At 40.6% G+C, this 27,839-nt stretch overlaps 4 protein-coding genes across 5 annotated transcripts; 2 read left to right on the top strand and 2 right to left on the bottom strand.

The window, feature by feature from the left end:
- Positions 1 to 837: 837 nt before the first annotated feature.
- Positions 838 to 5,474, top strand: rbm22 (RNA binding motif protein 22). Its single transcript, XM_026330532.2, has 11 exons — positions 838 to 941; positions 2,000 to 2,053; positions 2,137 to 2,166; positions 2,275 to 2,407; positions 2,529 to 2,629; positions 2,761 to 2,933; positions 3,098 to 3,298; positions 3,456 to 3,620; positions 3,970 to 4,058; positions 4,294 to 4,422; positions 4,667 to 5,474. The coding sequence occupies exons 1-11, from the start codon at positions 888 to 890 to the stop codon at positions 4,819 to 4,821; spliced, it is 1,284 nt and encodes a 427-aa protein (XP_026186317.1). The 5' UTR covers positions 838 to 887; the 3' UTR covers positions 4,822 to 5,474.
- Positions 5,328 to 10,271, bottom strand: LOC113144461 (myozenin-2). Of its 2 annotated transcripts, none has more exons than XM_026330534.2 (6): positions 10,114 to 10,271; positions 9,580 to 9,667; positions 8,382 to 8,545; positions 7,691 to 7,772; positions 6,824 to 7,007; positions 5,328 to 6,010 (listed from the first exon to the last, which is right to left on the bottom strand). In XM_026330534.2, the coding sequence occupies exons 2-6, from the start codon at positions 9,653 to 9,655 to the stop codon at positions 5,827 to 5,829; spliced, it is 690 nt and encodes a 229-aa protein (XP_026186319.1). In that variant the 5' UTR covers positions 9,656 to 9,667; positions 10,114 to 10,271; the 3' UTR covers positions 5,328 to 5,826. The 2 variants fall into 2 exon arrangements, with proteins under 2 accessions (XP_026186319.1, XP_026186318.1); XM_026330533.2 differs by having other exon boundaries at positions 7,619 to 7,772.
- A 1,598-nt stretch (positions 10,272 to 11,869) lies between these two features.
- LOC113144775 (soluble guanylate cyclase 88E-like) lies at positions 11,870 to 21,194 on the top strand. The gene is made up of 18 exons (XM_026330999.1): positions 11,870 to 11,989; positions 12,178 to 12,318; positions 12,910 to 13,049; positions 13,203 to 13,337; positions 14,073 to 14,196; positions 14,276 to 14,395; positions 15,716 to 15,800; positions 16,626 to 16,712; positions 17,289 to 17,406; positions 17,999 to 18,128; positions 18,310 to 18,456; positions 18,894 to 19,040; positions 19,126 to 19,282; positions 19,380 to 19,489; positions 19,662 to 19,751; positions 20,470 to 20,628; positions 20,732 to 20,869; positions 21,042 to 21,194. Exons 1-18 carry the CDS (start codon positions 11,870 to 11,872, stop codon positions 21,192 to 21,194), a joined length of 2,301 nt encoding a protein of 766 aa, XP_026186784.1.
- A 3,974-nt stretch (positions 21,195 to 25,168) lies between these two features.
- Positions 25,169 to 27,800, bottom strand: arl3l1 (ADP ribosylation factor like GTPase 3, like 1). Its single transcript, XM_026329601.1, has 5 exons — positions 27,466 to 27,800; positions 26,186 to 26,302; positions 25,788 to 25,838; positions 25,456 to 25,641; positions 25,169 to 25,300 (listed from the first exon to the last, which is right to left on the bottom strand). The coding sequence occupies exons 1-5, from the start codon at positions 27,667 to 27,669 to the stop codon at positions 25,253 to 25,255; spliced, it is 606 nt and encodes a 201-aa protein (XP_026185386.1). The 5' UTR covers positions 27,670 to 27,800; the 3' UTR covers positions 25,169 to 25,252.
- Positions 27,801 to 27,839: the final 39 nt, after the last annotated feature.

Raw genomic sequence — 27,839 nt, forward strand, 5'->3', positions numbered from 1 at the left:
ATTTAGGTTCAATCATCTTTCATGGAAATATGATCACAGCAGCAATTGTTGATCAATCAGTGTCACTTAGATAATGAGTCAGTGAATCACACTCAGACATCAACAGGCAAAAGAAGAGAGCAGAAATGTTTTTCAATTGTCACTACTTTTGCAGCACACTTTCCTTTCTGACTCCTTGAATGGCAGCTGCACTGTGAGAGTGGCAGCTCCTCAGGCAGGTACTTTATAATCCCTCTCCTCTGACTCCTTTGACTTCACCCTGACCTTAAATAAACATTAGAGGCTTAATGCCTATCTGTAATCGCACACATCCTTTGGCGCCGCTAATTGGAGTTTCACACAGCAAAGACACCCTGACCTGCATCGGGACAGTTGGATAAACTGTAAGTGGGCCTCACAATTGGCTTATATAAGGACACACACACACACACACACACACACATACATACACACACACACACACACACCCACACCCACACCCATCAGTCAGTCAGTCAGTCCATCTGTCTCCCGCTCCCACACAAACATGGTGGAATAAGTACTCACATCCTTCACTTACATAAAACCAGTCCTACTGCAATGTAAAAATAGTAAAAGAATATTAAGTCCATCTGAATGTAAATTAAACAAATAGGCCTAGTAGCAATAAAATGACTTTTTATGCAAGATGACTCCTCTATAATGTGTTTTTACCGATGCATAAACTGCCCAGACCTGTTTCTATAGCCAAAGGATTATTAGTACTTCGCTGTATTAATGTTTGTTTCTCGTTTACTTCTTTCTGTTATTGAAGCTGTTTAGGGCGACACCCTAAGGTGAGCCAGGGCTCTTGGCGCGGTGCATTGTGGTCTGATAGCTCTTGGCCCGTTTGGCTCACACTCTGCAAAATGGCGACGTCCCTGGGATCCAACACTTACAACAGACAGAACTGGGAAGACGCGGTACGTTTAATCCGCGTTATAGTTCACGGAGCAGAGGGGTTTGATTAAACCACAACTATTTCCACTTCATTTCAGGAGCTAGCGGGGACTTGAAACCTACAGGCCTTTGCCGTTTACACCGCAGGTTTGCTTGATAGCTAGTGAATTTAGCATTCCGTTAGCAAGTAGCATACGCGTGGCTGCTATCTTCTTAGCATATCAGCCTTAGCCTCGGCGTTAACACAAATTAACAGTATTATTGTGTCCTCTGGATACAGCGGTGTTGAGCTACAGAGAGTCGACGATAACATCTGGAGCTGGGGTTAAACAGACCAGCCTTAAACATGTAGCTGTAATGTTAATGTAGCTATCTATGCTAATCATGGCTACTAGCGCTAACAAATAAAACCAAGGCAGTCCTTTCTCCTTTCTCTGTGTTCCGTCTGCTGGGAATGTCAGAACAGCAGTGCTCTCGGTTAATAAACTATTTTAGTCCTATAAATAAGTGTGTACTCATTGTGATTTATAATAATAGTATTTTTACGTCACGCTCGTTCTACCTGCTAACATTACTTAGCTTGAGCTTATTTGATGCTAACGTTAGATGTTAGAGGTTTCCTGCCAAATCTGACTCATGAGGCCACTGCATTTGTGCAGCCCCTAGGATTTCCGTAACTCTGCTATATATGATAATGAACCCGTTTCCTGTTTTGAATCATGGCACTGCGGCCAGTGTTGGTTTTATCGAGACACTGCAATATAAATCTTTCGAGCCTAGACTATGTAGTTGATGCTTGTGTCTCGGGAGCTGCTTATATTTAGGCCTTTGGCTGGTGCTTTGTCACCAGGATGGATTCATGCAGGTCATTTTGAGGAGCTAGCACTTGGACTGAAACAGCATCCTTCAACAGATGGCAAAGTAGAAGGGTGCCACTCTCATGCAGTCACTGTGTAGAAAGTGAAACAAAGAATTCAGGTCAAGTTGCTGCTTCAGAAAACTGACAGGAGACTTTTGGATGAATAACAAAAATTTTGCTTGGATTTCACCGAAAAAAAATCTGATTTCCATTGTCTTGCAGGATTTCCCAATTCTCTGCCAGACATGTTTGGGAGAAAATCCTTACATTCGAATGGTAAGTGAGAATTGTGGTGTCATATTGAATTGGGCCTTATTTTCTAATACTATTAATAAAACAAATTGTCCTTTACGTTACAGACCAAGGAGAAGTATGGGAAAGAATGCAAGGTTTGTGTTGCAGCAATTCTCTAAATGATGCTGTGTGGCACACATTGTAGTTTATAACACTGTGTTTCACATAGGAGTATTTATGCATGTATTTTTTTTGCCTGGCAGATCTGTGCTCGGCCTTTTACTGTCTTCCGGTGGTGTCCGGGGACACGAATGCGATTCAAGAAGACAGAGGTCTGTCAGACCTGCAGTAAAATGAAGAATGTTTGTCAGACGTGTCTGTTGGACCTCGAGTATGGTGAGTCTCTGCAACAGATTCTTGTAGGGTAATAATGTGGCTGTACAGTATGTTGTTTGAATTCTTGTTGAAGCATTTTGTTATCTGAGTTTAAGCCTTTTCCCACACCTGTGTTTTACAGGTTTGCCCATCCAAGTTCGAGACACTGGACTCGCCATTAAAGATGAGGTTCCTAGGTCAGATGTGAACAAAGAGTACTACACACAGAACATGGAGAGAGAGGTATAGTTGTTTTCTTTCTGTATACATTTTATATAGTTTGCTTACTGGGAAACCCTAACACTATATTTTGTCCTTAGGTTCTAATACCTTAAATAGTGAGAGCCTGCTAAAACAGTCTGTTTTGTTTTCAGATAGCCAATTCTGATGGCACAAGGCCCGTCGGCCAGTTAGGTAAGGCCACCAGCTCTAGTGATATGTTGCTGAAACTGGCCCGAACCACGCCATACTACAAGAGGAACCGGCCACACATCTGCTCCTTCTGGGTGAAGGGAGAGTGCAAGAGAGGGGAGGAGTGTCCCTACAGGTGAGTGACATCTCTGCAAAAAGGCTACAGGTGCAGGTCTTAGGGGTCAAAAACTACTGTCAGTTTCAGTATTGTGTTCAATCATTGTGTTCAGTCTGCCCCTAGATTTGTTAGATTTGTATTGAGAACATTTTTTTCCCATTATGTTTCTCTTTTTCACACAGGCACGAGAAGCCCACAGATCCCGATGACCCTCTAGCCGACCAGAACATAAAGGACCGTTACTACGGCATCAATGACCCAGTAGCTGACAAGCTGCTGAAACGGGCCTCAACAATGCCCCGACTAGATCCACCAGATGACAAGTCTATCACTACCCTCTACATAGGAGGCCTGGGCGATACTGTCACAGATGGGGATCTCAAGTAAGGATTTATTTTCATAACAAACTGTTGAACAGTTTGTCATTGACAGCATATCCAATGTATTTTCAATATAACATTTCCTTTTATTTTCTTACACCTGTTATAATTTCAACCTGTTATATCTAGTATTTTATTTTCAACATTTGTCTTATTACAGGAGCCACTTTTACCAGTTTGGTGAGATTCGCACCATCACCATAGTTCAAAGGCAGCAGTGTGCCTTCATTCAGTTTGCCACACGGCAGGCTGCAGAAATGGCAGCTGAGAAGTCCTTCAACAAACTTATAATTAATGGAAGGAGGCTCACTGTCAAGTGGGGAAGGTAAGAAGCTGACCAGCCCGGTAAACGCTGAGTATTACGGTGTCATGCACTGTGGATGGAACCCAAAGAAAGCTTCTGTAATCTGATGATGTTGTTTAGCTTCCATACTGCCCCACTAAGTGGAGCTACTAAGGAGGACAGGTGAAAATTTATAGTACTTAACATCACAGTAAACTGCCTGTGGTGATGACTGCGGATATGCCAGGCGCAGTATATTACAACCGCAGAGAAGTTAGACACTTGGCATTATCTCTTTCAGACACAGTTCTGCTGTTGCATACCATTCAGTTGTATTTAGTGAAGTAAGTAATGTAAATTAGATGTTAATTTACATGGTTTGTCTTTTTAGGTCTCAGGCGGCAAGAGGGAAGGAGGGCATCAAAGATGGTGTCAGTGAGATGGGTACCAGACTTGATCCAGTACCTGGACTGCCTGGAGGTGAGTCTGAAAACTCTGGAAGTAGTGGGATTTGTGTGTGTATACAAAGTAACATTGTCATGTGAGTCTAATGTGGTCTTTAATGTCTATAGCCTGTCTTTGGTTGTTGTTTCTTCCTGTTTTGTCATATGTGGTAGAAACTTTTCATTGGGATTTATAGTGGGAATTAAAATTGGAATAAAAACATTGCTAAAATATATTTGTCATGTTGTCTTTAAAACTCTTTGTGTTATAGCTCTTCCACCACCACCAGCTTTAGATGAAGAAGCTCCTGCAAACTACTTCAACCTGGACCCTAGCACTTCTCCAGCTGTCATGAACATTGCTCTCCCCCCACCTCCAGGCATTAACCCACCTCCTCCAGGTAAAACCATAACTTTGATCACACAGCTGCAGCTTCTGTCAGCACTGTAAAAAGTTATCAAGTATTATCCCATTAACACTATTTGAATATTAATTTGTTATTTTGATCTGCTGTTATAAATTAACACAAATCTGTGCAAAGTTGTTAAGAAGAATTTATTTATCATTTAGCATGGTGTACAAGATTTAAAGACAGTGAGAGACAATAGATGAATAATGCCGTATTCTTTCTTTTCATCCACCAGGTTTCGGCCCACCAATGTTTCATCCCATGGGTCCCATGGCTCCACCTATGCCGCCTCCAATGAGTATGAGACCTCCTGGTCAAATTCACTATCCCTCCCAGGACCCTCAGCGCATGGGGGCTCATGCTGCACATGGCTCACGCCATGGAGATTAGCTGCTCGAGTGAAATCTTACTGTGATAACGAGTCATTCTTTTCCCTATGTAAAACACGGTCAGGATGCTTTCACTTCTGATGCTGTCAGTAGGCCTGAAACCTGCAGACTGCTTCTGACAGAAAGAAACTGCATAGGCAGTTATTCCTGACAGGACAACATCTGATTTATCCACCTCCAGTGCAATGAAATGAGCTGAGTGAGCACAATCTGTGTCTGGAGAGACAACAACCAGAATAGTGCAAGAAGGTTTCAGTTAAATACCAGAACAGCATCTAAACAGTAGAACATAACATACCTAAAAAAAAAACTTCAAATATGAGACCAATGTGATCAAGGTCATAAGTTTTTTTTTTTTCTGTTTTTTTTGTTTGTTTGTTTGTTTGTTTGTTTTTTTTTACAGGCTCCTGTGGTTGGAGCCACTGTACATACAAAAATGTGTACTTGAGGTTGAATTTGTTTTTGTCCAATCCTGTAATGTGTCATATGGAGTCAAATTCTGGGAAGTGTTTTTAAACCTGTCAATTTTCAGTTTTGTTTACTTTTTTTTTTTTTTGTAATTGACACAATCTTAATATTTCACAGAATATCTTAGTTATTGTAAGGCTTCCTTTAAATGTTTTCTCCTGTCATTAAAATGACTGTCATTGATAACCTTGGAGTGCATATTATTCATTATGTAACAATTTGCTGTTATGTGTGCTTAGTGCAGAAAAGATGTGAAGCCAGAGTGTGAAAAGACTAAGTGAGAAGAGGGGGTGTCAGACACTGCTATAAGAGAGGAAAAGAAAGAATGGGCAGAACTGATCAGCCGATGTCAATACTGTACTGGACTCTACTGTGGTAATTAACTAATTCCAGCATTCATAGTTTACCTCAGCTGGTCAAACCATTTATATTTTATGCTTGAGTGTGTTTTCCATCTCCCCTGTGCCCACAGATTAACATAGGGAGGAGAAGAGCAAGCATAGGTCAGTGCTTCAGTCTTTAGCTTGTCAACCCTTTTTCATAGTTCATTAGATTCAGGGCAATAATCAATTCCCCATCCCCTGGGTGCTCTGTTGAAGTTGGGTCGGTGACACATGCGATCCAGGGCGATGCCAGGCAGGTTCTGAGATTCTATTGCCTCAAAGTCAATCACTGGTATCACTCGCTTGCTGGTCATACCCCCCCCAAATGGCATGGCAGATCTGAGGGAAAAAAAAAAAGTCTTTACTAAATAGGCTGAACGCATTGCATTTCATGTTCCTGGCAAAGCATGACCTGGGTATCATAATGGCTAACACTTCTTCCCATAAAGAGGAGGGGTGGGGAAATTTGGATGATACATGATATCTAGTCTGGTCATTTCTGATTTTAACCTGAGGTCCTGTTAAGAGCAGTGAACCACCAGAGATTCAATATGAAGCTGGCTGTGTGATGGACCTCTTCAACTTGTGAGGCTGCTCTGACCATTAGTTGAGAATAGATTTAATACAGCATAATCTTCAAGGTGTAATCAAATCCCTCCATGGGAGGTCCAGTTTCAGACTGACTAGCAGAAACAATTTGACTGACAGCAGTAACTGACCCAGGCTTTGTCTTTATATATTCTCCATTTCTCCATGTGCCCAAACTTATCCTTTTCCCCACCTTACTGTTACACAGTTCCTTGTGTGAGAAACATGATTCCCTTTCGTGCGCAATCTGTTGTGGGGGCATTAGAAGCTCGCAGTGCCTCAGTGGATCGTCTTTCAAGAGCTTGGGTTCAAAATAGCCATCAACACAGCCACACTCCAAGGAGCGTGCAAACCATGGACTGCATTAATTTTCAATCTGTGGAAACATGGAGTGGAGCCGAGGGAAGATGATGGCCATGGATAAAACAGTTAGGTTGTGTGTGTGTCTATTTGAAGATGGGTAGGTCACAACGCCTGTGCTTCCAGCTGGACAGGATGTAAATATTCATGATGTTTTGGGTGAAGTGGGGTAGTGACTGGTAAGAGATGGAAAAGTGGAATTACCTGTTGAAGCACCTGTAGTTCGCAAGCTGTACCCTTTGTGGGACCTGGGGAAGCTGGGTATTGAGGGTGCTCAGGAGCTCTTGGTTCTTTCCCAGAGCTTCCCTCCATGGGGAGCAGTAGGATTTGGGGATTACTGTTGTGTTGAACTTTTCATGAGGAATTTCCTTCAGAGGACCAGAATATCCTGACACAAACAAAAATCTAATATCAGCACATAAAATATGACAACCCTTGTGGGTAAAGAGAGAGCAGTGTTACTTTAAAATAGAGTAATTTATGTTTTAAATTCAAAGTAAGCAAGATAAAGTCCCCTGTGTGAAAAAATGGATAATCCTTGAGTTTTCAAACTAATTACAAAGCCCATTTGATAACTTCAAAAAAAAGCAAGCCCGAACAAAGCGCTAACAGATCTAATATACATATAAATCTCTTTGATGTCACTCCTGTCAACATTATGAACTACAGTAATTAGATCTCAGTGTGAATCCCTGATAATAAACAGAGCTCAGTTCACAGCCAGCCAGACTGTAAGCAGTGCTTTGTGTCAGGCCAAATGCACAAGAGCACTCAGCGAAGATGCTCACAGGTAATTGTTCTCTACAAACTGTCAACTCTCCTAGCACTGATAATAATAAAACTAATTTATTTGCTCAGTACATTTCCACATGGAAGCTAAATGCTAACAGATCACAGTGAGATACAGTGTTCATGCATTGCTCAAGCATTGCAGTGAATTAGTCCTTGTGCTTGGGGCAATCTGTGGCAATCCTTCCTTCACCGTGTATTACCATTTACCTGGAGCGAGGACATCAGGACTGCCCTTCTTTGCTACAGTCTTCTGTAGGTTCATGGCCAGGCTATGCTTACCAGGGATGGAGAAAGCCTGGTTCTCTTTTCCTCCCTGTGGCTCTGGTATGGTCTGCGAGGGAGGAATGGCCTCGAGATGGGCCTGAAGGGACAAAATTAGGATTCTGTGAATGTTTCTAACCCACAAATATTGTAACACACTTCAGAACTACACTACTACTGGCCCTAGTACTGCTAGGTGTAGTAAAAAAAAAAAAAAAAAAAATACGTAACAGCATTTTTGGTTTTTGAGCCAAGTTTAAAGAACATATTATTCTGATCTTGTCAATTTTTTCAGTTCATCTGTTGTTGGTTTGCCAACTTTATGGAAATGCAATTTTAAATTGCTTCAGTACCCTAGCTCGTCTGAAAATGCACAGTTTGTGATGTATGTCACTGTCTGCTTAGAACACATTTTTGTTAAAATGTTGTTCATTCAAGCGGGAAAAACTTCATGACTAGGATGGAATGCCACATTTTGCAAATGGCGTAATTGTGCTGAGATGGTTAATGCCTGTTGTTGTTCACTAAAAAGTTGAGACTCCTGAGAGACTAAAAAAGAATCATCATTGGCTGATCATCCAGCCCACCAAGAAGCTGGTATTAGACATAAACTACATTAGAAACAAGGATTCAGAATGTTAGGTATGTAGGGTGACCTTATTACAGTGGGTTCTAGTTGTGGGTTCTATAATGCCTGTTGATTTCTTACATTGTGGGTGTTGTAAGGACCATTGACGGGGTTCTCCACTGTGAACCTGTCAACTCTCTTCTGTCTCTCCTGGAACATGCGAGAGCCTCGATTAGAGGGAAGGTGGAGCTCCTCTATCATTATCTCTCTTGGAACGCTGATCTTCTTCCCCAGGTTCAGATCCCCTGGCACAGTGACAGACAGAGGTGTGTTAAAAAGTGATTACAGTTAATATCTCTATGCATATCCAAAATAGCACTCTCTTCTCTCCCCTGTAAGAGTAATAAGTCAGATTGCCGCATGGTTTTGTGCTGTGTGGCATGACGTCTGGTGATGCTGACCCTGCATGAATCATGACATGTAACGGATGGTGCAAAGGCAATGATAGCAGCAACATCCAGACAGTTGGAAAAAGGAGGAAAGGAATAGACTAATAAGGACCTTTGGCAATGTCTTCTCTGATCTCCTTGTTTCTGTCACCTCTAGACAGCTGAGGGAAACCGATATCAAAAAGCCAGAGCATGTACAGCATCTCTAAGTTGGTATCTGTGCAGCTTTTGCTGAGGGTCTCTTCTCGTGTTATATCAAGGCACAGTCAAGGGTCTGAAATAGCCTAGAGATGATGTCAAGGGGTATGTAATGTTTGTTGTTGTCCAGGGTTGCAATGGGTAACTGGGCATATAAATAGGATCTTTGGATGAAAGACTAATGTAAGAGCGGATGGTTCTCCTTCTTGTACATGACAAGTGTCTGGGCATATGCCACCCTTGAGGAGCTGCCTTTGATCGGCATGTGTAAAATTCAGTGGTGGGAGTTATATTTTGCTGAGTTTAGGGGACTTGGTTTCAAAGCATAGCTGGGGGACTCTGCTGGAAAACAAACAGAGTGACTGGGTTGGTCCCTGCTGGAATATTTAGAGAATTTCAACAACAAACTGGCACTCCAGGGATTTGGGTGTACCACACTCAATATGTCTCCAGGCAGTGAGCTAACAGACTTTGATGTTTGACTCAGTCGCAGCTGACATCCCTGGTCGTGATCACACAGTTTAAATATGTGTGTGTGTAAATACCCAAAAATTCTTGCTGCAATATGGAAACCAATATATAAACTCATATGTGTAGTTTAACTTACCAGTTTATGTCCACATATATCAATTCTGTGTCACAAAATCACGGCATACACTGGAACAAAATCAAAACGTCCACAGTACACTTACCACCTCTGACTTCGTTAGCTAGAGCCCTGGCTTGCAACATCCTCAGTTTAGCCACATCATCCACACCGGCCTGCATCGTTATCAACCTCTATAGATGGACAAAGACATTTTCATAAGTATTACTAAACTGTAGTTTTTGCTATGACATTGCAAGTTAATATATCTTAATATAATGTTGCAACTCACCTTCTAAAACATAGCTATGTCAAGTTTTAAGTTATGTTGAGTATGTTTTGCCTTCGGGGGGTCCAAGCAATGCATTAAATGAAAATTTGATTAAATGTTTAAAATAAACTTATGAATATACCTGTGAACTGTTATATAACTAGAATAATCAATAGTGTCACTCCATTGCAAATCCAGTATGCATCCTCACATAATGATGCATTTCCAAGGAAATAAGTTTCTCATTTACAGTTTATTAAAGGACTTCAACATTAAACAATCCTTTCAGTCAGATTGTAAGCAGTGCCTTATGTCGCTGCTTATTTTAAACCTCGTAAAGGTCTATGCCCCTCTTGCTTCAGTCCTTACCTGTGTCTCCTGCCTGTTTGTAAGGTGGATTTCTGTCTGGTTGATCCTTTACTGCAGCTCGGATGCTTCCGTGCTCCAGCTCGACACTCCTCAGCAGAGAAGTAATAGTCTGTATAAAACTCATCCCAGGGAGCCTTGGGTGGTTACCTCACAGGGTTTATTTTAGCTGACGGGTAAGAGAGTGAGGATGGATGGAGGGAGTGTTTGGGGGGAAGGGATATAAAAGGGTGATGAAGGGGAAGAGGCACACATAAAGATTTACATCCTGACCTCAACCTTTGATCATAAAACTCTGTTTCCCACTGTATATGTGTGTGTGCATTATAACAGCTGCTGTCCAGACAGGCACAGCTATATGAAAGGCCATATCCATCCTCTCCATAACATAAACATAGACACATACACACAACTCTCTCTTTTTTCAGCTGTCTTGTGAAGTCCCCTGTAATTGCTGTTCTATATATTAGTTGCACAGCCACCATTGTTTCTTGCACATAGACAGTTTAATGGGAGCAGCTATTAAATGGATGTTGCAGTGATCAGAGGTTGTGATTCTGTTTTCTAGCTTGGGGTCAAAGGTTAAACTCTGTGGCAGGTCGTGCTTCTATTTTTGATGATGTGAGACCTTTAAAGTTCTTTACTTTCACAGGGATTCTGGATACTTCTCAGCGTAATGAATAAGAATATAATGTTTTCATTTATTTGCTGGCTTACCAACTGCTGGGAAACTGTTGTGATTTCTGCATAAAACCCTTTTTTTTCTTCTGCTACAAGCTATGCCCTTTAACTTTATAGTTGGTTGCTGTTTTTGAGCTCTTTGTGGAGCAGTTTTTCCCCACAAATTGATTCATTGAGCTCAACAGGGGTCTAGAGGGAAAAACATTTTCTTTATCCCCGTTGAGATTGGATATTGATTTCGCACCTGCCCTGCTACACAATACCACTATCCCCCAGTGGAAAGCCTAGCAGCCTTTGAAATAAAATGTGGAGTCATCCTGAGTCACAGAAAATCATCAGCAGATATATAATGGAAGCTGAATAGTTGCCTCCCATTAAGAGTTTATTTAAGACTGTTTATCTGAGAGGGAAAAAAGCTCTTTGGTTTTATGAAAAGAAACCCCTAGGTTAGTAACTTTCATTTAACGTAGAACATTTCAAGTTTTGGTATGGCTCCATATCACACAGAGCCAGTTTATTCAAACCTACTACTTATATCAGTTATTTACAAATAGAGTTCATGTGACAAATGTCTCTTAATAATGATTTATTTACTTGATAAAAACGAGGTAATGAAAACAGACATCTTGTGATCGGCGTCATCTGTGTTTGAGAGGTGGTTTCTGCAGCGTGTTTATGTCACATAGAGAGAGATGCGTAGCCATCAGGCGCTGACACAAGAACAACAGAGGCTCATTCAAAACTCAAGGGCTTGTTTATTTAGGGCACCTTTAAAACCATTAGACCTGTCGGCCTTCAGATGAAATTTTACTTGGCTGGCTAGTCTAAGAAAGTTCAAAACCTGCCAGGTAAGGTTAAGTGCAGGAGAAAGAAAGAGCAGCAATATACACTATATGGCTTTTTATAGCTTCATGCTGAAAGCTTGATGCATTAAAATTCAGCTGCTAGCACTGAAAAAGTAATCATTCTGAACTTTTCTCATTCACTTGCAGGTGCCTTTGGGAGGACTGTTGGGAGTCAATCAGCTGGGGAGCTGTCTTGACGGTGCTCAGTTTGAGCTTCAATCCAGGGAGACATAATGTACGGGCTGCTCTGTGAGAGTCTTCATGACTTCATCAAGGAGTCGTATGGGGATGATGTGTGGAAACTAGTCAGAGAGAGAGCAGATGTCAGGTTACACTCCTTTGTCACCCACCAGGTACACTGTCTGTGCTCCTGACATGGATAATATGACACGAAACTGTTTATATGGATGGAATAATAATACCTGTGACATTTATGCTGTGTCCAGTTCGACTTATATGCAATGTTAACTGTTACTCTGACTGACTATGTCTGGCACTTGATAGTCCTGATGTCAATAAATTAAAGTGATAATGTCTGCAGGTTTACAGTGAGAGTGTGATACCCCGTATTGCAAAGGCAGCCAGTGGAGTGACCGGCACCCCCTACAATGAGCTGATGAACTCCTGGGGTGTCTACTTCCTTGGATTTGTTGGGAAGTACGGCTATGACAGGATCCTTAAGGTGAGAAAAGATCTCAGACTCAAAGACTATCAGAAGTGTGTTGTATTTTAGTAAAGAATCAAGAAAATTATTAGTTATACAAATATGTGTCCTTAGCACTTACATTGTGAATACTATAAAGATAGGTTTTTAAGTTTTAGGCATTTGTTTTTCCTGGTATCCAGCATATCTTATTGTGGGCTTTTTTTTATGGCATTTCCATTCAAAATCTGGTAACTTCAGCAAGTTTTAAAATATCGTAAAGACACTACAGCTACTACAGTGTTTTACAGTAGTATTCTTTCATGAAGCTGCAAGACTCACAAAAGATGGATTATAAAACAAGACTCATAGTCATAGTAGCATAAAGTAGGAACTTTTTTGGTAGCCACTTGCTGTAAACATGCTCAGTTCTAAAGTTTTTAAAATGACTTACCCTCAGGTGCAAATCAAGTTTTCCACCAGAGCCACAGTAGACACTATATAACAGAGTAGTTTTAGGAATAACCTGACATTTTTGTTTGAAATCAGTGAAATGTCCCTTTATAAATACTATCAAAATGGTACAGCTTATCTTAGACATTACCTGTCACTCTTTGTCCCTGCTTTCAGGTGTTGGGCCGTCATGTACGTGACTTTGTCAATGGCCTTGACAACCTCCATGAATACCTGCGCTTCAGCTACCCCAAAGTGCAGCCGCCAACTTTCTTTTGCCAGGAGGAGTCTGCCACTGGAGTCACCCTTCATTACAGGTCTGAGACGAGGAGGAGGAGGGTGGGAGATGGGGAGATTGATACGCTATCAGGCACCAGACATAAAAACAGGAGAACAGAGAAAAACAATTGTAAAGTGTGCCATTAATCTCTTTAGAAAGATATTGACTTTTCTTCCTCTGTGACCTGCAGGAGTAAACGTAAAGGCTACCTGCACTACGCCATGGGTCAGCTAAGGCAGATGGGGAAACAGTTCTATGACACTGATATACATGTGGAGGTGCTGTCAGAGCAGATGGTCGGAGACTACTCCCATGTCACCATGAGGTACATACACACAAACACAAACACAAACACACACACATACACACACATAGAGCAACAGCAAATATTAGACCAACCATTTATTATTTACTATCCCATTACAATCATCTCATGATCCTTTAGAGTTAAAGTATGCTGTATCTGACTGGAGGCGTCCCACCCTCTAAGTTGGGACCCACAGATCTAAACTATCTACATGTGTATTAAAGTAAAAGTATAAGCATATTAGCAAACCACAAACACAAAATACTTATTTATTTATGTACTAGTCTACCAATCTAATGAAGGAATAAATATACTAATATTACAGTTAAGGGGACATTACTTTGCACAAAGCAAAGAACCCAAAATTGCACGAAACCTTTAATACTTTACTTTAATAGTTACTGTAATAGTATTATTACAGTTCTGCATTGGTATTTTTACTTACAGGTTCTTACAGGAGCGGGTCTCTTTTCACAGAGGCAGCCATGTTGCACTGCCATGTTTCTGCAGTAGCTCTAGACCAGGAATTATGGTTTGTTTTAAAGGTGCATGTTTTCAAAGGTGACATCCACCATACCGTCCCTTGACCAGGGGTGGTGTGTGAAGGGCTGTAAAAAACGTTGAATTCCGCAGTCTCACCGCTAGATGCCGCTAAATCTTTCATATTTTACACATGGCACCTTTAAGTTATAATCTTTAAACACTGTCTATCATAGTTTAGTCAGTTTTGAACTCTGAACTGTGTCCATACAGACTGAACTTCGACAACTCAGCCTATCGATACATTATGAAAGAGGACGAGGAGGAGCAGGAGATCCTGCCCATTACCTCAGACTTCTTTTTTGAGGTCTTCCCCTTTAACATTGTCTTCAGACAGGTAATCCTATTAAGTTACCCTCCTTACATCCCAGAGACATTTAATTAATTGAAAGGTCACTAATTGTTTGATTTCTTAGGACATGGTGGTGCATAATGTTGGTTCAGGTCTGGCTACAGTCTTCCCTGATCTGGATGGAAAGAAGATTAATGATGCTTTCTTGCTGGCTCGCCCCCTGGTGGAGTTCACCTGGAACATGGTAAGACATCACTTTAGAGGCTACTTATACAGTGGCCAGAACAGTCTGTGAACTCTCTGGGATTTCCTTTGTTTCTGCGTTATTTGTTCACAACATGTGATCTGATGTTTATCTAAGCCAAATTTAAAGATAAACACAGTGTGCTTCAGCTAGTAACAGACAATTGTAATGTTTTGTGTTTCTGTAATGAATACACCCAATAAATATTCTCAGTGCTGGTGGAAAAATATCATCTCTTGGATTTAGTGACTGGTTGAACATCCTTTGGCAGCAATAGCATCAAATAAGTGTCATGATGAACTTGGGAATTCCTTTTCCCCTCACTGATGGCAGCTGTCCAGACCTCGAGGCAACAAAACAGCCTCAGAAACGATGCTCCCTTCACAAGCACTTCACTGTTGGGATGATGTTTTCAAGTTGCTATGCAGTGGCCCTTTTATGACACTCAATGCTGCATGTTTTTAAATAATTCAACCTTAGTTCACCAGTCCACAAAACATTGTCCTAGTAGTGTTGTGGAGTCTTAGGGTGATATTTGGAAAACTTCCTGCACACAGTTATTTTTTCGGAACGTTATCCTCCGTGGACATCATGCTCCATGTGCCCATGCATCTCATGATTTGCGTAATGTAGACTCATGAAAGGGATTTTAACCAGCTCAGATGATTCCTTTAAGCCTTTAGCAATTACTCTGGGTTTCTTTTTCATCTCACTGTACATTCTGCACTTGGCTTTTGGAGTCATCGTAACTGGGCACCCACTTCCAGGGAGAGCAGCCAGAGTACTAAATCACCTCCATTTATAGACACATTTGTATCTGTGGATTGAATCTGTAACTCTTCGAGATGGAGTCTGAATAAACCTTTCCAGCTTTGTATGAAGCAGCAGTTAATGTATATATGTTTTTTGCAAGGCAAGGTTCACATCAGCAGACGCTTCTTGTGAATAGCAAACTATAGAAATGTTTCTTTGAGTCAAAATAGCTGTGACTAACACCCCCAGATGTGTTTAAATGATTGGACTTGTGGGTTGCTAACTCGTGACTGCAGTGAGCTTTTGTTGATGTCATTAGCTGAGAGGGTCAGATATTGTTTCAGCCTACACTATGAATGTTTATGAGATGCATTCGGTATGGGCAATAACAATACAATGACTTGTGTGTTATTAGTTAAAACATCTGATCATGTATTAAGACAAATGTGTACATAAATTGAAATTGTATCACACTTACTGCCTATTCTGCAGTGAAACAATATGTATCTTTAAATGTCAGCTATACACAGTTGGCTAATGAGTGCTGATTTAGTAATCTGTACACAGATCATCTCCCACCCCAACAACCTGTTTGAGATCATGTCCAAGGAGCCTGTCAAGAGAGAGAGGAACCTTCACAACCGAGTCCAGAGTAAGAGTGGGAGCCATGTAAACACTCGCAGGGGTGTGTGTCCTCTGGGCAAGGACTCGAGTGATTTGTGGTCAGATCCATTCCACTACAGACATAACAGACACTCAATTTAAGGTTCATTAACTGGTTAAGCCCTAGGATTGTTTTTTGAACTTCCGCATGAAGAAACATATCCAAATTCAATTCGAAGACAAAATGAATCACCTTGGGACATTTCGGAGAGATCTGAATTAGAAAAAAAATGTCCAACACCAGGTCAGAGTGGTAGTTGAAAAACTGCAGCAAAAACATTTCCTTCTGCCTATTCAAAACTCGAAATTACTGAGTGAAAAACACACTTAAAATGAGTCAGTTGACACTGATGCTATTGAACGTGTTGTAAAAGTTCTGAATTGTATCGCTGCTAAATTTGATGCAGTAGAATGGAAGCACTTCATTGCAGTACTATTCACCTTAGCCATTTATAAAACTTTGGAGAGTGTGCTACCCCTGCCAAGCTTCTTAAAATGGTGTCAACTGGTTGCAATTTAGTAACACGTGGACTATGGTTGGGTTTCACTTGCTGGACTAGTGTAGAAATCATTTAAAAAATGAGCAAATGTGCAGTAATGTGCAGGATGTCTGTACTTTAGTTGTCACATCATCAATCGACTTTGAAAACACAGCTGTTGATTAAAGCTTCAAAGTTAGAAGGTGTTGCATCTACAGAAATATAACTGTTTGATGTATTAGTTCAACTTAAAATGAGTGTATTTAGTGGAACTGTTTGGCAAGAGTAGAGTGTTTTTATTGTTCCACTAATTTACAATTTTTTTTCCCCCACAGATTCTGACTATGAAAATGCTAATCGCTCTGCTGACGTAGATGTGGAGCTCATGGCTTTCCAGTCCATCATTGGGGATGATTATAAAGGTCATACCTTTCTGTTATCTAAAAACACACACAGCAAAACACGAGCACAGACTGGCTCATTGACATAATAAAAATTACTAAAGCAATAAACCAATTAAAATACAACAGCAATAAGATGGAAAACAGCTATCGCGGCTCTATAAAGATACCATAAATCTGCCTACCAGCACCTCTAAGGCTTACTAATTAACATATTTTTCATTTGTTTAAATTATCCAAAGCTGCAGTGAAAAAGAGACGTTTTAGTATCTCAGGAGGGGATTATGTGCAGGATTTGGTATTGACTGAGAGCAATAACTTTTTAAGGTCTGGTTTTCACTGTGTATCTGCCAGACAACCAGCAGATGCTTGAGGAAGTCCATAAAATACAGTCCAAAACCTGCCTCAAGCCAGCATTATCATTACCATTAGACAGAGCCAGGTTATTGTAACTATTCCATAAAAGTGTAAAACTGCCCAAATCCATTAGGATGATATTGTTAACACAGATTTGTAAGTATCTACTGATGAAATTGAACCTCACTCACATCTCTAAAAGTTTTTCTTGCTCGCATTTGAATGTGCTTCCTCTTTTAGATGGTAACAGCGCTAATGCAATGGAGAGCTGGGGCGATGGGAGCCGCTGCCTGAAACTAAAAGGACAAATGAGATACATGCCAGAGTGGGAGTCCATCATCTTCCTGGGAACCCCTGTGTTAGGCCCAAACACACACACACACACACACACAAACAGGCATGCACAAACACACACAACCCTATAGACACAGATTTTTATTAAATGCCACCGCTGAAAAGTAAAACACTGCAAGAACTAAACTGAATTACGAGGCTAGAAATAAAAGCCTGGGCAGCGAATCAAATCAGGGACCCATTCTAACAACACTTACTATGCATGAAATGAGCTGCTAATTACCTTGTAATCAGACAGTGCAGCTCTTGTGAGCCTAATGGGAACCCATTTGCAACTGAGAGTGTTTTCCACAGAGTACATTAGCAAAACATCTTCCCCTCTTCTCCAATGTTTTGTTTTGTAAGCAAATGACCTTATGCCTCTATTGATAAAACTGCTCTAATGTTGTATGCCATATTATGCTGCTTACATTATTTATACCTTAGAAAACTATAAATAATATAATTTGTTTGCCCACTGCAGTTTGTTTACCTATTTCAGTTGTTATTTCCAAATGGAATATTTTTCAGATCATGTTATTAACATTGTTAATATAATTAATTTAAATTTCTATCTCTCTCTCTCTCTCTCTGTATGTGTGTGTATGTGTGTACAGGATGGAGAGTCTGAGTGCCATGTTTAAGACCGGCCTGTACATCAATGATCTAAGCATGCATGACTCCAGCAGAGATCTGGTGCTGGCGGGGACTCAGCAGTCAGAGGAGCTAAAGCGAGCTCTCATACAGGTTCCCCGAGCCAAAGTGCAGCTGCATTTTATATGTGCCATCGGCTCACTTGTCACTTTGCATTATGCAAAGCTACTGTGAAGCCCTTCTTTCAGTCTAGTGGCCCCAGATCACCTACCACCTGCAGATCTGAGATGAAAGAAACACATGAAAACAGTGTTTTTCTGCCTAATTCCCACAGGAGCAAAAGAAGTCCAGCAAGCTGGAGGAGAGCATGAAGATGCTGGACTATGAGATGAAAAAAACCGATGACCTTCTCTATAGAATGATTCCCAAACCAGTGGCCAAACGGCTGCGCAAAGGAGAGCCTGCTGTAAACACTTGTGAGGTCAGAATTGTAAACATGTTATATACAGTACATGCTGTTGTTTGTCTATTAAATGCCTAAAACAACAGAGCAACAGTTTTAGTCTTTAAACATTTGCTGCTGATGAGATAAGATAAGATAAGATAAGATGAGATAAGATGAGATAAGATGAGATAAGATAAGATAAGATAAGATAAGATGAGATAAGATGAGATAAGATAAGATAAGATAAGATGAGATAAGATGAGATAAGATAAGATAAGATAACATAAGAAAAACATTATTAATCTTGTCATTAGGTACTTACTGAACAGTGATCAACAAAACACACATTTTACCATAGTGAAATCTGACTCAGAAATACATGACTGCCTGACTCCTCACATCTTTGTGTGTGTGTGTGTGCGCAGTATTATCAGCCTTCCTGCTCATCATCTTTCTTATCTCTTTTCTCCCAGGTGTTCCCAGATGTGACCATTCTCTTCAGTGATGTAGTGGGATTTACTCGCATTTGTAGTCACATAACTCCAATGCAGGTGGTCTCCATGCTCAACACGATGTACACGCTGTTTGACACACTCAGCGAGAAGCATCGTGTCTTCAAGGTTTGTGTTTATGCATTTCTAAAGTATAATGCATTCTACACATAAGTGTTGCCGTAAAAGTTCCTGCTGTTTCTCTTCTTTCCAGGTTGAGACTATAGGAGATGCCTACATGGTGGTTGCTGGGGCTCCAGAAAAGACTAAGTACCATGCTCACAACATCTGTGACATGGCCCTAGACATGGTGCGCTCTATAGATCACCTGAAAGACCCATCTAATGGCAACAACATTCAGATTCGTGTGGGTGGGTAGTGTGTGTGTGTGTGTGTGTGTGTGTGGACCAGTTAGTGTGTTTATATCAGTATCGGACTGAGTTAGCATAGATGGTGTTCTGGTTGCAGGGATCCACTCTGGGATGGTGGTGGCGGGCGTAGTAGGCCATAAGATGCCACGTTACGGGCTGCATGGTGACACGGTCCACACAGCGTCTGCCATGGAGAGCAATGGAAAGGTGGCAAAAATCATGAGTGGAAGAACAATGACAGAGCTGCAAAGCAATAAATAAGAAATAATACTACAAAAACAAAGCTTATGTTTAGTATAGAGAAGTCAAGTCAGTATATTCATAAAACAAGTGATACCTCGGCTTTTGTGTTGTGATATCTTTGCTCTGTCTCAACCAGGAGATGCACATTCAGCTCAGCAGTGCCACCTACGAACACCTGAAAGGAAGTCACTTCATTTTTGAAAGGCGGGGCATTATTACTATCAAGGTCAGGGGTCAAAACTCATGAACTACAATAAGTATGACAACTTGTATGTAATTATAATTTGTTTTAGATCATATGAGTAAAACACAGTTTAATTGAATTCAAATAGCTTTATTATTCCCCAGGAGGGCAATTAAAATATATGCAGGAAAGCCCACACATATGTGCAAAAATGGTGCTTAAAGGCATAAAGTGCATATCTCCAGCCAAAAGTAAATGCACGTTATCTCCACACAGTGTATAACTTACCTAGGACTCAATACTCAGGCTGTAATATGTGTTAATGGAGGATTTGTGTATCAGAAAGCAGACATTAAAAAACATTTCTGAATCTAGGAAAATATATAAAATAAACTCACAATGTTTTGGCTCTGGGGAATCATCACACTTAGCATTCAGAATCGGTAATTGCAACTTGCTTGTTGATTTGCCAGTCTATTTTATCAGTGCGTCTGACTTTGAGGCTGTAAATTTAGTGATAATGCCAGTAAGATGATTCCCAGAGGTTTCTAAGGCAGCTGATTACAGCGGCCAATCTCAAGAAAGCAAACGCGACTCATTTTTCATTAGGGAAATTTAAGTTTTTAAAATCTGCCACCCCTCGATAACGGAAATTGTGCCTATGAGCACTAGTCTTTGAAATTTCTCGTGTATGTCAGGCATCTTTATGTCCAAATCAGAATCTCTCTTTTGCTTTCTTCGTTTCTTCATTTATTTTTAGGGAAATGTTGAAATTGAGACCTACTGGCTAAAAGGAAAGAGGGACAAAGATGGGAATGCTCAGGCAGCGTGTCCACAGTTTGAGACCCAGACCATCAGTAAGGCAATCAGCAAGGCCACCATCTCAGGGCCTGAGGCCACAGGGGATGAGGAGGGGCTGGTAAAAATTCAGATTAGATATTCTTGAATGGTGCACACTCTCATTTGCTTCACTGCTCTCATCATCATTTCTAATTCCTTGCGTCTCCTGTCTTTGGCCCCAGGTTTTCCCTCTGGTGGCAGGAGAGGACGAGGATGATGTCAAGTCGATTCACTCTCACCGTATCAAGATGGAGATTTCAGGCCATTCTCTAGAGGAGTCAATGGAGGAATGTCGGGTGGAGGAGATGTCCATTCATAAGGTGAGAGGGGAACATCTGGTGCCAGGATTTCTAGCTTGCAGAACTTTTAATAGCTCTGGTTTAACCACAGTGTCTTGTTCATGATTTGCTTCCTAGGTTATATTAGCTATTAGCTTTGTTTTGCACTTGCTGTTCTGTTATCAAGTGATAAAATGAAGTGTCCCATCCCCAGTCCCACTATAAGGATGCTTTGCAGGACGGCCTCCAGGACTCTCACCTAGAACTGGATTCACCTGAGTCGGATGGCAGAGACTCTGTCATGGAGTCCCGTGACAGCTCTTGTGACTCCCGCTGCTCCAAGAGCACCATGTGCTCTGTGTCATGAACCACAACATTGTAATGTTCTTTTTAACAGATGCTAGTTCATACCATAAAGGCACTAACTGGTTTCTAAATCGCTCTTTCCATTACCAACTAAAAGCATTGTGTGTTAGGCAAAAAGGCACATAGGAAAACAGTATTGCTCTTATATTCATGTTATTTCTTGGTCATGCCATGACTGATGACATTGGGTTTGTACATGAACTAGACTGTAATGCTTGAAATCTCTACTGGCTTTGTGTTGTTTTATATTGCACAGCAAACTCATGAGTGCTTATATAGCTGACAATCCAGAAATCAGTCACCAGCCATCAGTATCAGTTTCACACTTTTATCATTCAAAGCACAGGATTAGGGCTCAGGGTCAGGGTGCTGTATACTAATACACACTTTCTAAGTTACTGCCTCACAGTAGTCATCTAAAAGAAAAAGTCATCATTGAAAAGTTGGCTATATACTCATCGTTTAACATGAAGTATTTTAGTCTCATAAAGTGTTTCAGTTCCATGTGATCCAGCTGGACACTAGCTCAGTAATTTCCTTTGTTCTCTTGAACCTATAGAGATGACATCTTGTCTTGTCCTGTGAGAAAAGAAATAAAACTGGATCTCCTTCCCTCATTCTCCTGTCTCCTTCATCTTGCATGTTTGATTTTGAGATCTATATCAGCCCTGTCGAATATGCAGCCACTACACAATGTAAATGCTTGTCAGCTCAGTGAAAATAAAGAGAAATGACTGCTAAGCCGCATCTGCCTTGGCTTGTTATTGTTTGTCTTGTCACTCAAAGCCATTGGTATTCTGACTGACATTAACATTTGCATTTTGTTTCACACTTTTTACTGAACACATTTATCAATATATATGGCTGTATGGATTTGTTTTTATTGTATCTATGCGCTCACATCACATGCATGCATGTGCACCTGCATCTTACCTAAACTCCAGTGAAAGTAGAAAGCCTTTTTTAATTTAGCTTCAAATGCATCATTGGTAAACTTTAGAATATTGCGTTGTATTATGTGTTGTATAGTGCTCCTGTTACAGGCACAAATCAAATTAATGTGGAGTTAATCCAGTTTCTACAATCTCATACTTTGATTTGAAAGACGATGTAATTCCAGTCTTTTAGGTACTGCAACACACGTACATGTCTGCTACTAAAGCAAGAACAGTGTAATCCTACCATAAATACACTGATGAGCAGTCAAATATTATGTCGGTCCAGTGTCCCAGTTAGATAACATTTCCCACTGACTGGTTATCGGAGGAACTGCACTTATAGGTGGCGTCCTCACGATCTACACTGCACCTGTTGTCTTTGTGTGAGTCTTTAGGCGTTGGACCAATGGAGCAATGGAAACAGAAGGTATAGAAGAAGGCCAGCAGGAGAAGGAAGCAAACCACACAAAAAATAATGACAATAAGGATGGTGTGCACTTGCAACTCCTCCCATGGGAGCAGTGTGGTGGTGGTCAGGAGACTGAAGGTCGTTGGGGTAGCAGTTAAACTGGGCTGAGTAGTCACTGCAGGCAACTGTGGCTTCATTTGGTTGACTTCAGGCATTATGGGAGGATGTGTGTCCGTTTTTGGCCTGGGGATGCTTTGTTGCTGCCGTAAGGAGAAAGACACCATTTAATTTGGTTTACCACATGCACAGATTCCTTACACTCAGTAATAAGATGCAGTGTCATTATTAAGATACAAAATAAGACAATCATGTCTAATGATAAATCTGCCCATTTTTATTGAAAGTAATAAAAAGCAATAGCATTAAAGAATAAATTTCAGTATGTTTTTAACATATGTTTTGCCCAAATCATCAACAAACATCAGTCTACACTTTATATTTAGAAGCAGTAGGTTAATTAGTTTTCTCTTAGTCATACAAACATAGACATGCCTTTTGTTCTTACCTGTGGTGTTCCAGTCTCTTTCTGTGCAGTAGTGAGGGTTTCTTTTGATGAGCAGAGCTTGGAAAAATGAAAGAAACGGACGACACGAGAGGGAGGGCTGGACCGAAGAAGAGAGGCAGCTGGTGGACCACGAATAACAGCGACGGTTGCCATGGCAACAGCTGTCAGGAGCCACTTGCATGGAAGTGACATCGTATCATCTTAAGAACGCATATTAACTACTAACGGAAGATGAAGTGCAGTGAGCCTGAAATGGGCAACAGAACTAAAGCTTCACTTCGTACTCCACGGCCTTTAGATATTTTAAGTCTGTAATTTTGAAACTTTGCTGGAAAAACAGTGTCTTCACAATCACGTGAGCTTTGAAACAGCAAATTAGAGTGTGTAGGGTCACTTATTTGAAAAAACAAAACAAAGAAAAACAAAAGCAGAGCCTCCTCATCAGCCCTGATTAATCAGGCTCTCCAACACTGCCACCTGTTGGTGCTTAAAGGGGCTCTGAATAAAACATTGCAGAATGCAAACTCATCTCCCCACCAGCGCAGCTCCGGTGCCATCTGGTCTCTGTCAAACAGGCACAAAGATCCTTTAGTACAAGTTGTAATTGGCCCCACACCCCCTGCTGCGCTCTCTCTACAGGAGTAGTTGTCTAAAAAATGTTTTAGGACTTGCTCCAAATTTTAGTTGCCATGGAGATGACTCAAATACGTTAATATTCATTCATTTTGTTAACACTTTTAGCCAATAAGCCAGAAAAGCTGTTTACCCCAGAATCACTCATAAATACCAGACAAAAGAAAAGAAAAAAAAAGATTATTAACGTAATTTTGTATAGAGGAAGACACAGAACAAAACCTGCCAGCTGATGCGATTTTAGAGTGGTTTCAGATGGGTAATTACAGCTCCAGAGAATAGGTACAAAAGATCCATTAAATCCAACTGCAGCTGAGTCGAGCCAAAATGGCTGAATGAAGGACATGGCCTACACCAAGGTCAGTCTAAAGGACAAATACGTGAAGAAAGACCACAGGACACTGTGTGTGGGCTGTGTGTGGGCCTCCAGCCTTGCGGCGTTCCTTAAACCCGGGAAAAATGAACCAGATGTGATTATTACATGGATAATAATCAATGATCTCAAAAAGCTTTCTCTGTGGATCTCAACAGACAGAGCGAGCCAAGATTTTACCTCAAAGTTACTCACACAAAGTAGAGTATCTGTACCTCTGCTGGGAGGAGGCATCCTGACAAGCTCCAACAGACTTATTGCTGCGAGACAGACTGCATGCAACATAATAGTCCCAGAATTAACATATAAAACAAACATTTTGAGAAAAAGTGTTCCTGCTGAAAATTAGTCAGCCTCTCTGCGTGTAATTCCCTGCACTGTTTGTTCTGCTCTGAAAGATTTGATATCTTGCTCTGCCTCGTGAGTGCATAATTGTAACCCCTCTTCCCTCTCACTTTTACTTTTCAATTAGACTCTGTCTCACTCTACAGTATAAATGCTTGTGATTGTGATGCAGAAACAAAGCGAGGTGACAGATGAGGAAGAGCGGATCAGTTTGTTGTTGTTCCTCTTGTCACTCATGAAAGCTTTGGCATTTACAGACGTGTGTTTACTATGTTGCACTGACAGTTTTTAAAGCAATTATTGAACCATTATTGCTTGTGCTTGTATGTATGAGTGTCTGGAGAATGTGAGTATGAGAAAGCAAAATAGGAGAAGAGACTAATTATTTTACTGTCAAAATCTCAAAACACATATTTTACACTCACGCTAAACTGGTGTCTATGTACCTGACAAACCCCCGATAGATTTACATGGCTAAACACTGAAGAAAGCACACAGCTTCACCAGACAAGGATCCTTGGGATAAAAGGAACAAAAACATACATTTGAAGGACAGAACAATGATGAGTAAGTGCCTAATACATTTGCTGTAGCAAAAGAAAAAAAGCTACATCTGTGCAATTTCTATAAAAATGACACAAACTGTAAATAAAAAATTATTATTCAAATCTGTGATGGGAGCAGGATCTGTCATAAGTGAAGTGTGATGATATTAAAACGTGAAAGTGAAATATGCCTTTAATTATTCCTTATGGCTCTCAGTCTGACTCTAGTCTGTGTTGTTTGGGATGTTGCTTCACTTCTTCTTATTCACGATGTTGTTGCAAATCCAATTCATGCCATCCTGTTGGGGAAAGCAAAATAAAACTTCCTGAATCAGGTGCATAGTCGGGTTCAGGCTGATTTACAGTACAAAATTGTACAGCAGGAAGGCAGGGAGCACTTTTATATGGTTAATTAGGTTCTATCTGAAGGAGAAATCAATAAATGAGTGCTGACCTGAACTCCCTCTCCAGACACAGCTGAGCAGGCCTGAATCTGCCACTCACGGTCCCGGTATGTATGTAAGTTGAGTCCCACAGCAATCTCACTGGCTGGTGATGCTGTGGCCAGATCCTGTTTATTGGCAAAGATGAGGACCGGAACCCCCTTTAGATTCTCCTCATCGATCAGCTCCGACAGCTCCTGCACAAACACGCACGTTAGATATTAAATCAGATATAAAATTCTTTTGTTATGTTTTTTAAAACATACTGAAAATTTACTTTAAAGTAGTTAAAGTAGTTTTACTACTGTTACATGCATAAATGAAAACTATGCATCAAGCTCACCAGGCCCGTCTCCTCAAACCGCTTCTTGTCTGCACTGTCAATAACATAAATCTGAAAGAGCAAACACACAAAGGTGACGCACAGAGATGTTTCTTTTCTATTTGTGCATGTGTAAACCTGAAACAATTTCTTTTGATATAATACTCCTGCTCAAGTCAGTTATCTACTAAGACACCATTATCACATCCTTTTCAAAAAGGTTGCATAACATTTTAGTATTAGTAACGAGACAACATTATGTATCTGTAACTGCGTTGGAAATAATATGGCAATTTATGTATTTTATTGCATTTAGTGACTAGCAACAACTTTAAACATGCTAATGGAGATTCAAATAAAGAACAAACCAATTGTCTCTGAGGGGACTATTCAGTCTGACTTGACTTAAGTTGACTCACCAACAGGTCTGTGTTTTCTAGGTACTTTTTCCAGAAAGGCCTGATCTTCCTTTGTCCTCCAATGTCCCAGACATTGAGTTTCATGCCATGAGAGGCAACGCTCTTTATGTTGAAGCCCTGAAGTGTAACAGAAAGCTGGAGTCACTACGCTGCGCACCACTGCCTTCAGTTTAACATCGATCCAGTGCGCAGCACCTGGAAAGCTTCACAAATGGTTATGAAGCAATTCATTAAGCAGCAGTGTACTACAACACAGGTGTGTGTATTAAATGAATTACTCTCAGTATTCTCATTACATGTCAGCAGGAGTGCGACATGCTGTAGGTGTTTATAAGGAAATGGCCACTGTGTTAATCCAGTCTTTTTTCATAACACAGCTCTTTTCTGTTTCAGTTGCATAACAACGTTATCCTGACGGCCAACTGAGGAGCAAATCTGAGGATAAGGCTGGAAGGATCAAGTGTAGTTTAGGTGTTTATGTGTCATGTCTGATTTAGCGCCGTGGTAGCTACTGTCATATGATACTGGACTGCATCCTCTCTATGTGGCGCCTGATGAACTGTCGTACGTGTCCTGGACCCGGCAGCACATCTGCTCTATGTTTTGTCTTGTGAGAATAACATGGTCTTAGATAATGATATTAGAGGTTAGATAATCACATTGGAAGAGGCTGATAAAAAATTGTTGAGAGCATGCAAATCAGGAAGGTCACATAAAGCCATGGTTTATCTCCTTATAAAAAGTTGTTTACCATAATGTATAATAGGATTATTTGTCATCTCTAGATCATTACTTTATTGATTAATGGTTAAAGTGTGTAGTGTAAGACCAAGCATTTCATTTTACAGAAAAGCAAAGGTCAGTGGAATCTCATTTGTTTCAGCAAGTACTGGTCCAGCTGGTCTCACAAGATTAGGTTCAATCCCACTGCCTTGTATAATGGGGGTGGGTTACAGTGCCATGTAACTACACAGGCCTTTTGAAACATTTGAGTTAAACGATAGAATCAATCATTGTAAAAAAAAAAGGCAGACAAATTACACTGGACTTTAGAGAGTGAAGGAATACTTCTAGCAGATGCATCCTGTTTATCTGAAATACACACAATAATGAGCATCAGGCATTAGGAATTACAAAGAGGCTCAGATGTTCATGGTACAATGAAATAATTTAAATGAATGGCTTTTTTTTTTTTTTTTTTGGTTATGCCATATGGTATGTAACTTTCCTCAAGGTCGTGATGTGTGGATGTGTGAGTTTTAAAATAAAGCATCCCTCACCTGTGTTGGCGTGATGGTGTTCACATCCTCAGAGGCGAGGCTTTTCAGAAGGGTGGTCTTACCAGCATTGTCCAACCCCAGAAGCACTATCCTGACCTCCTGTTCTGTGGATCCCTTCAGTTTCTCGATAACAGAGAGTAAGCCCTGCATACAAGTAGAGAGTTCAGTAGAGGAATAGGAAAAAGACCATATCATCCAGGTCATAAACTGACTGCAGCATTCACAGAATCATTAAGTACTTGAAGAATATACTTATGTGTGCTAGTCAAAAAGTCCTGACCTGACATTTGACATCTGAAATTTCAGTTTTACATAGAAACTATATTATGTTTCAATTTATAATTCCAAAGACTGTGAGCAATACAGTGATAAAT

The sequence above is a fragment of the Mastacembelus armatus genome, chromosome 10 (assembly GCF_900324485.2).
Source record: "Mastacembelus armatus chromosome 10, fMasArm1.2, whole genome shotgun sequence".
NCBI classification, from domain to species: Eukaryota; Metazoa; Chordata; class Actinopteri; order Synbranchiformes; family Mastacembelidae; genus Mastacembelus; species Mastacembelus armatus.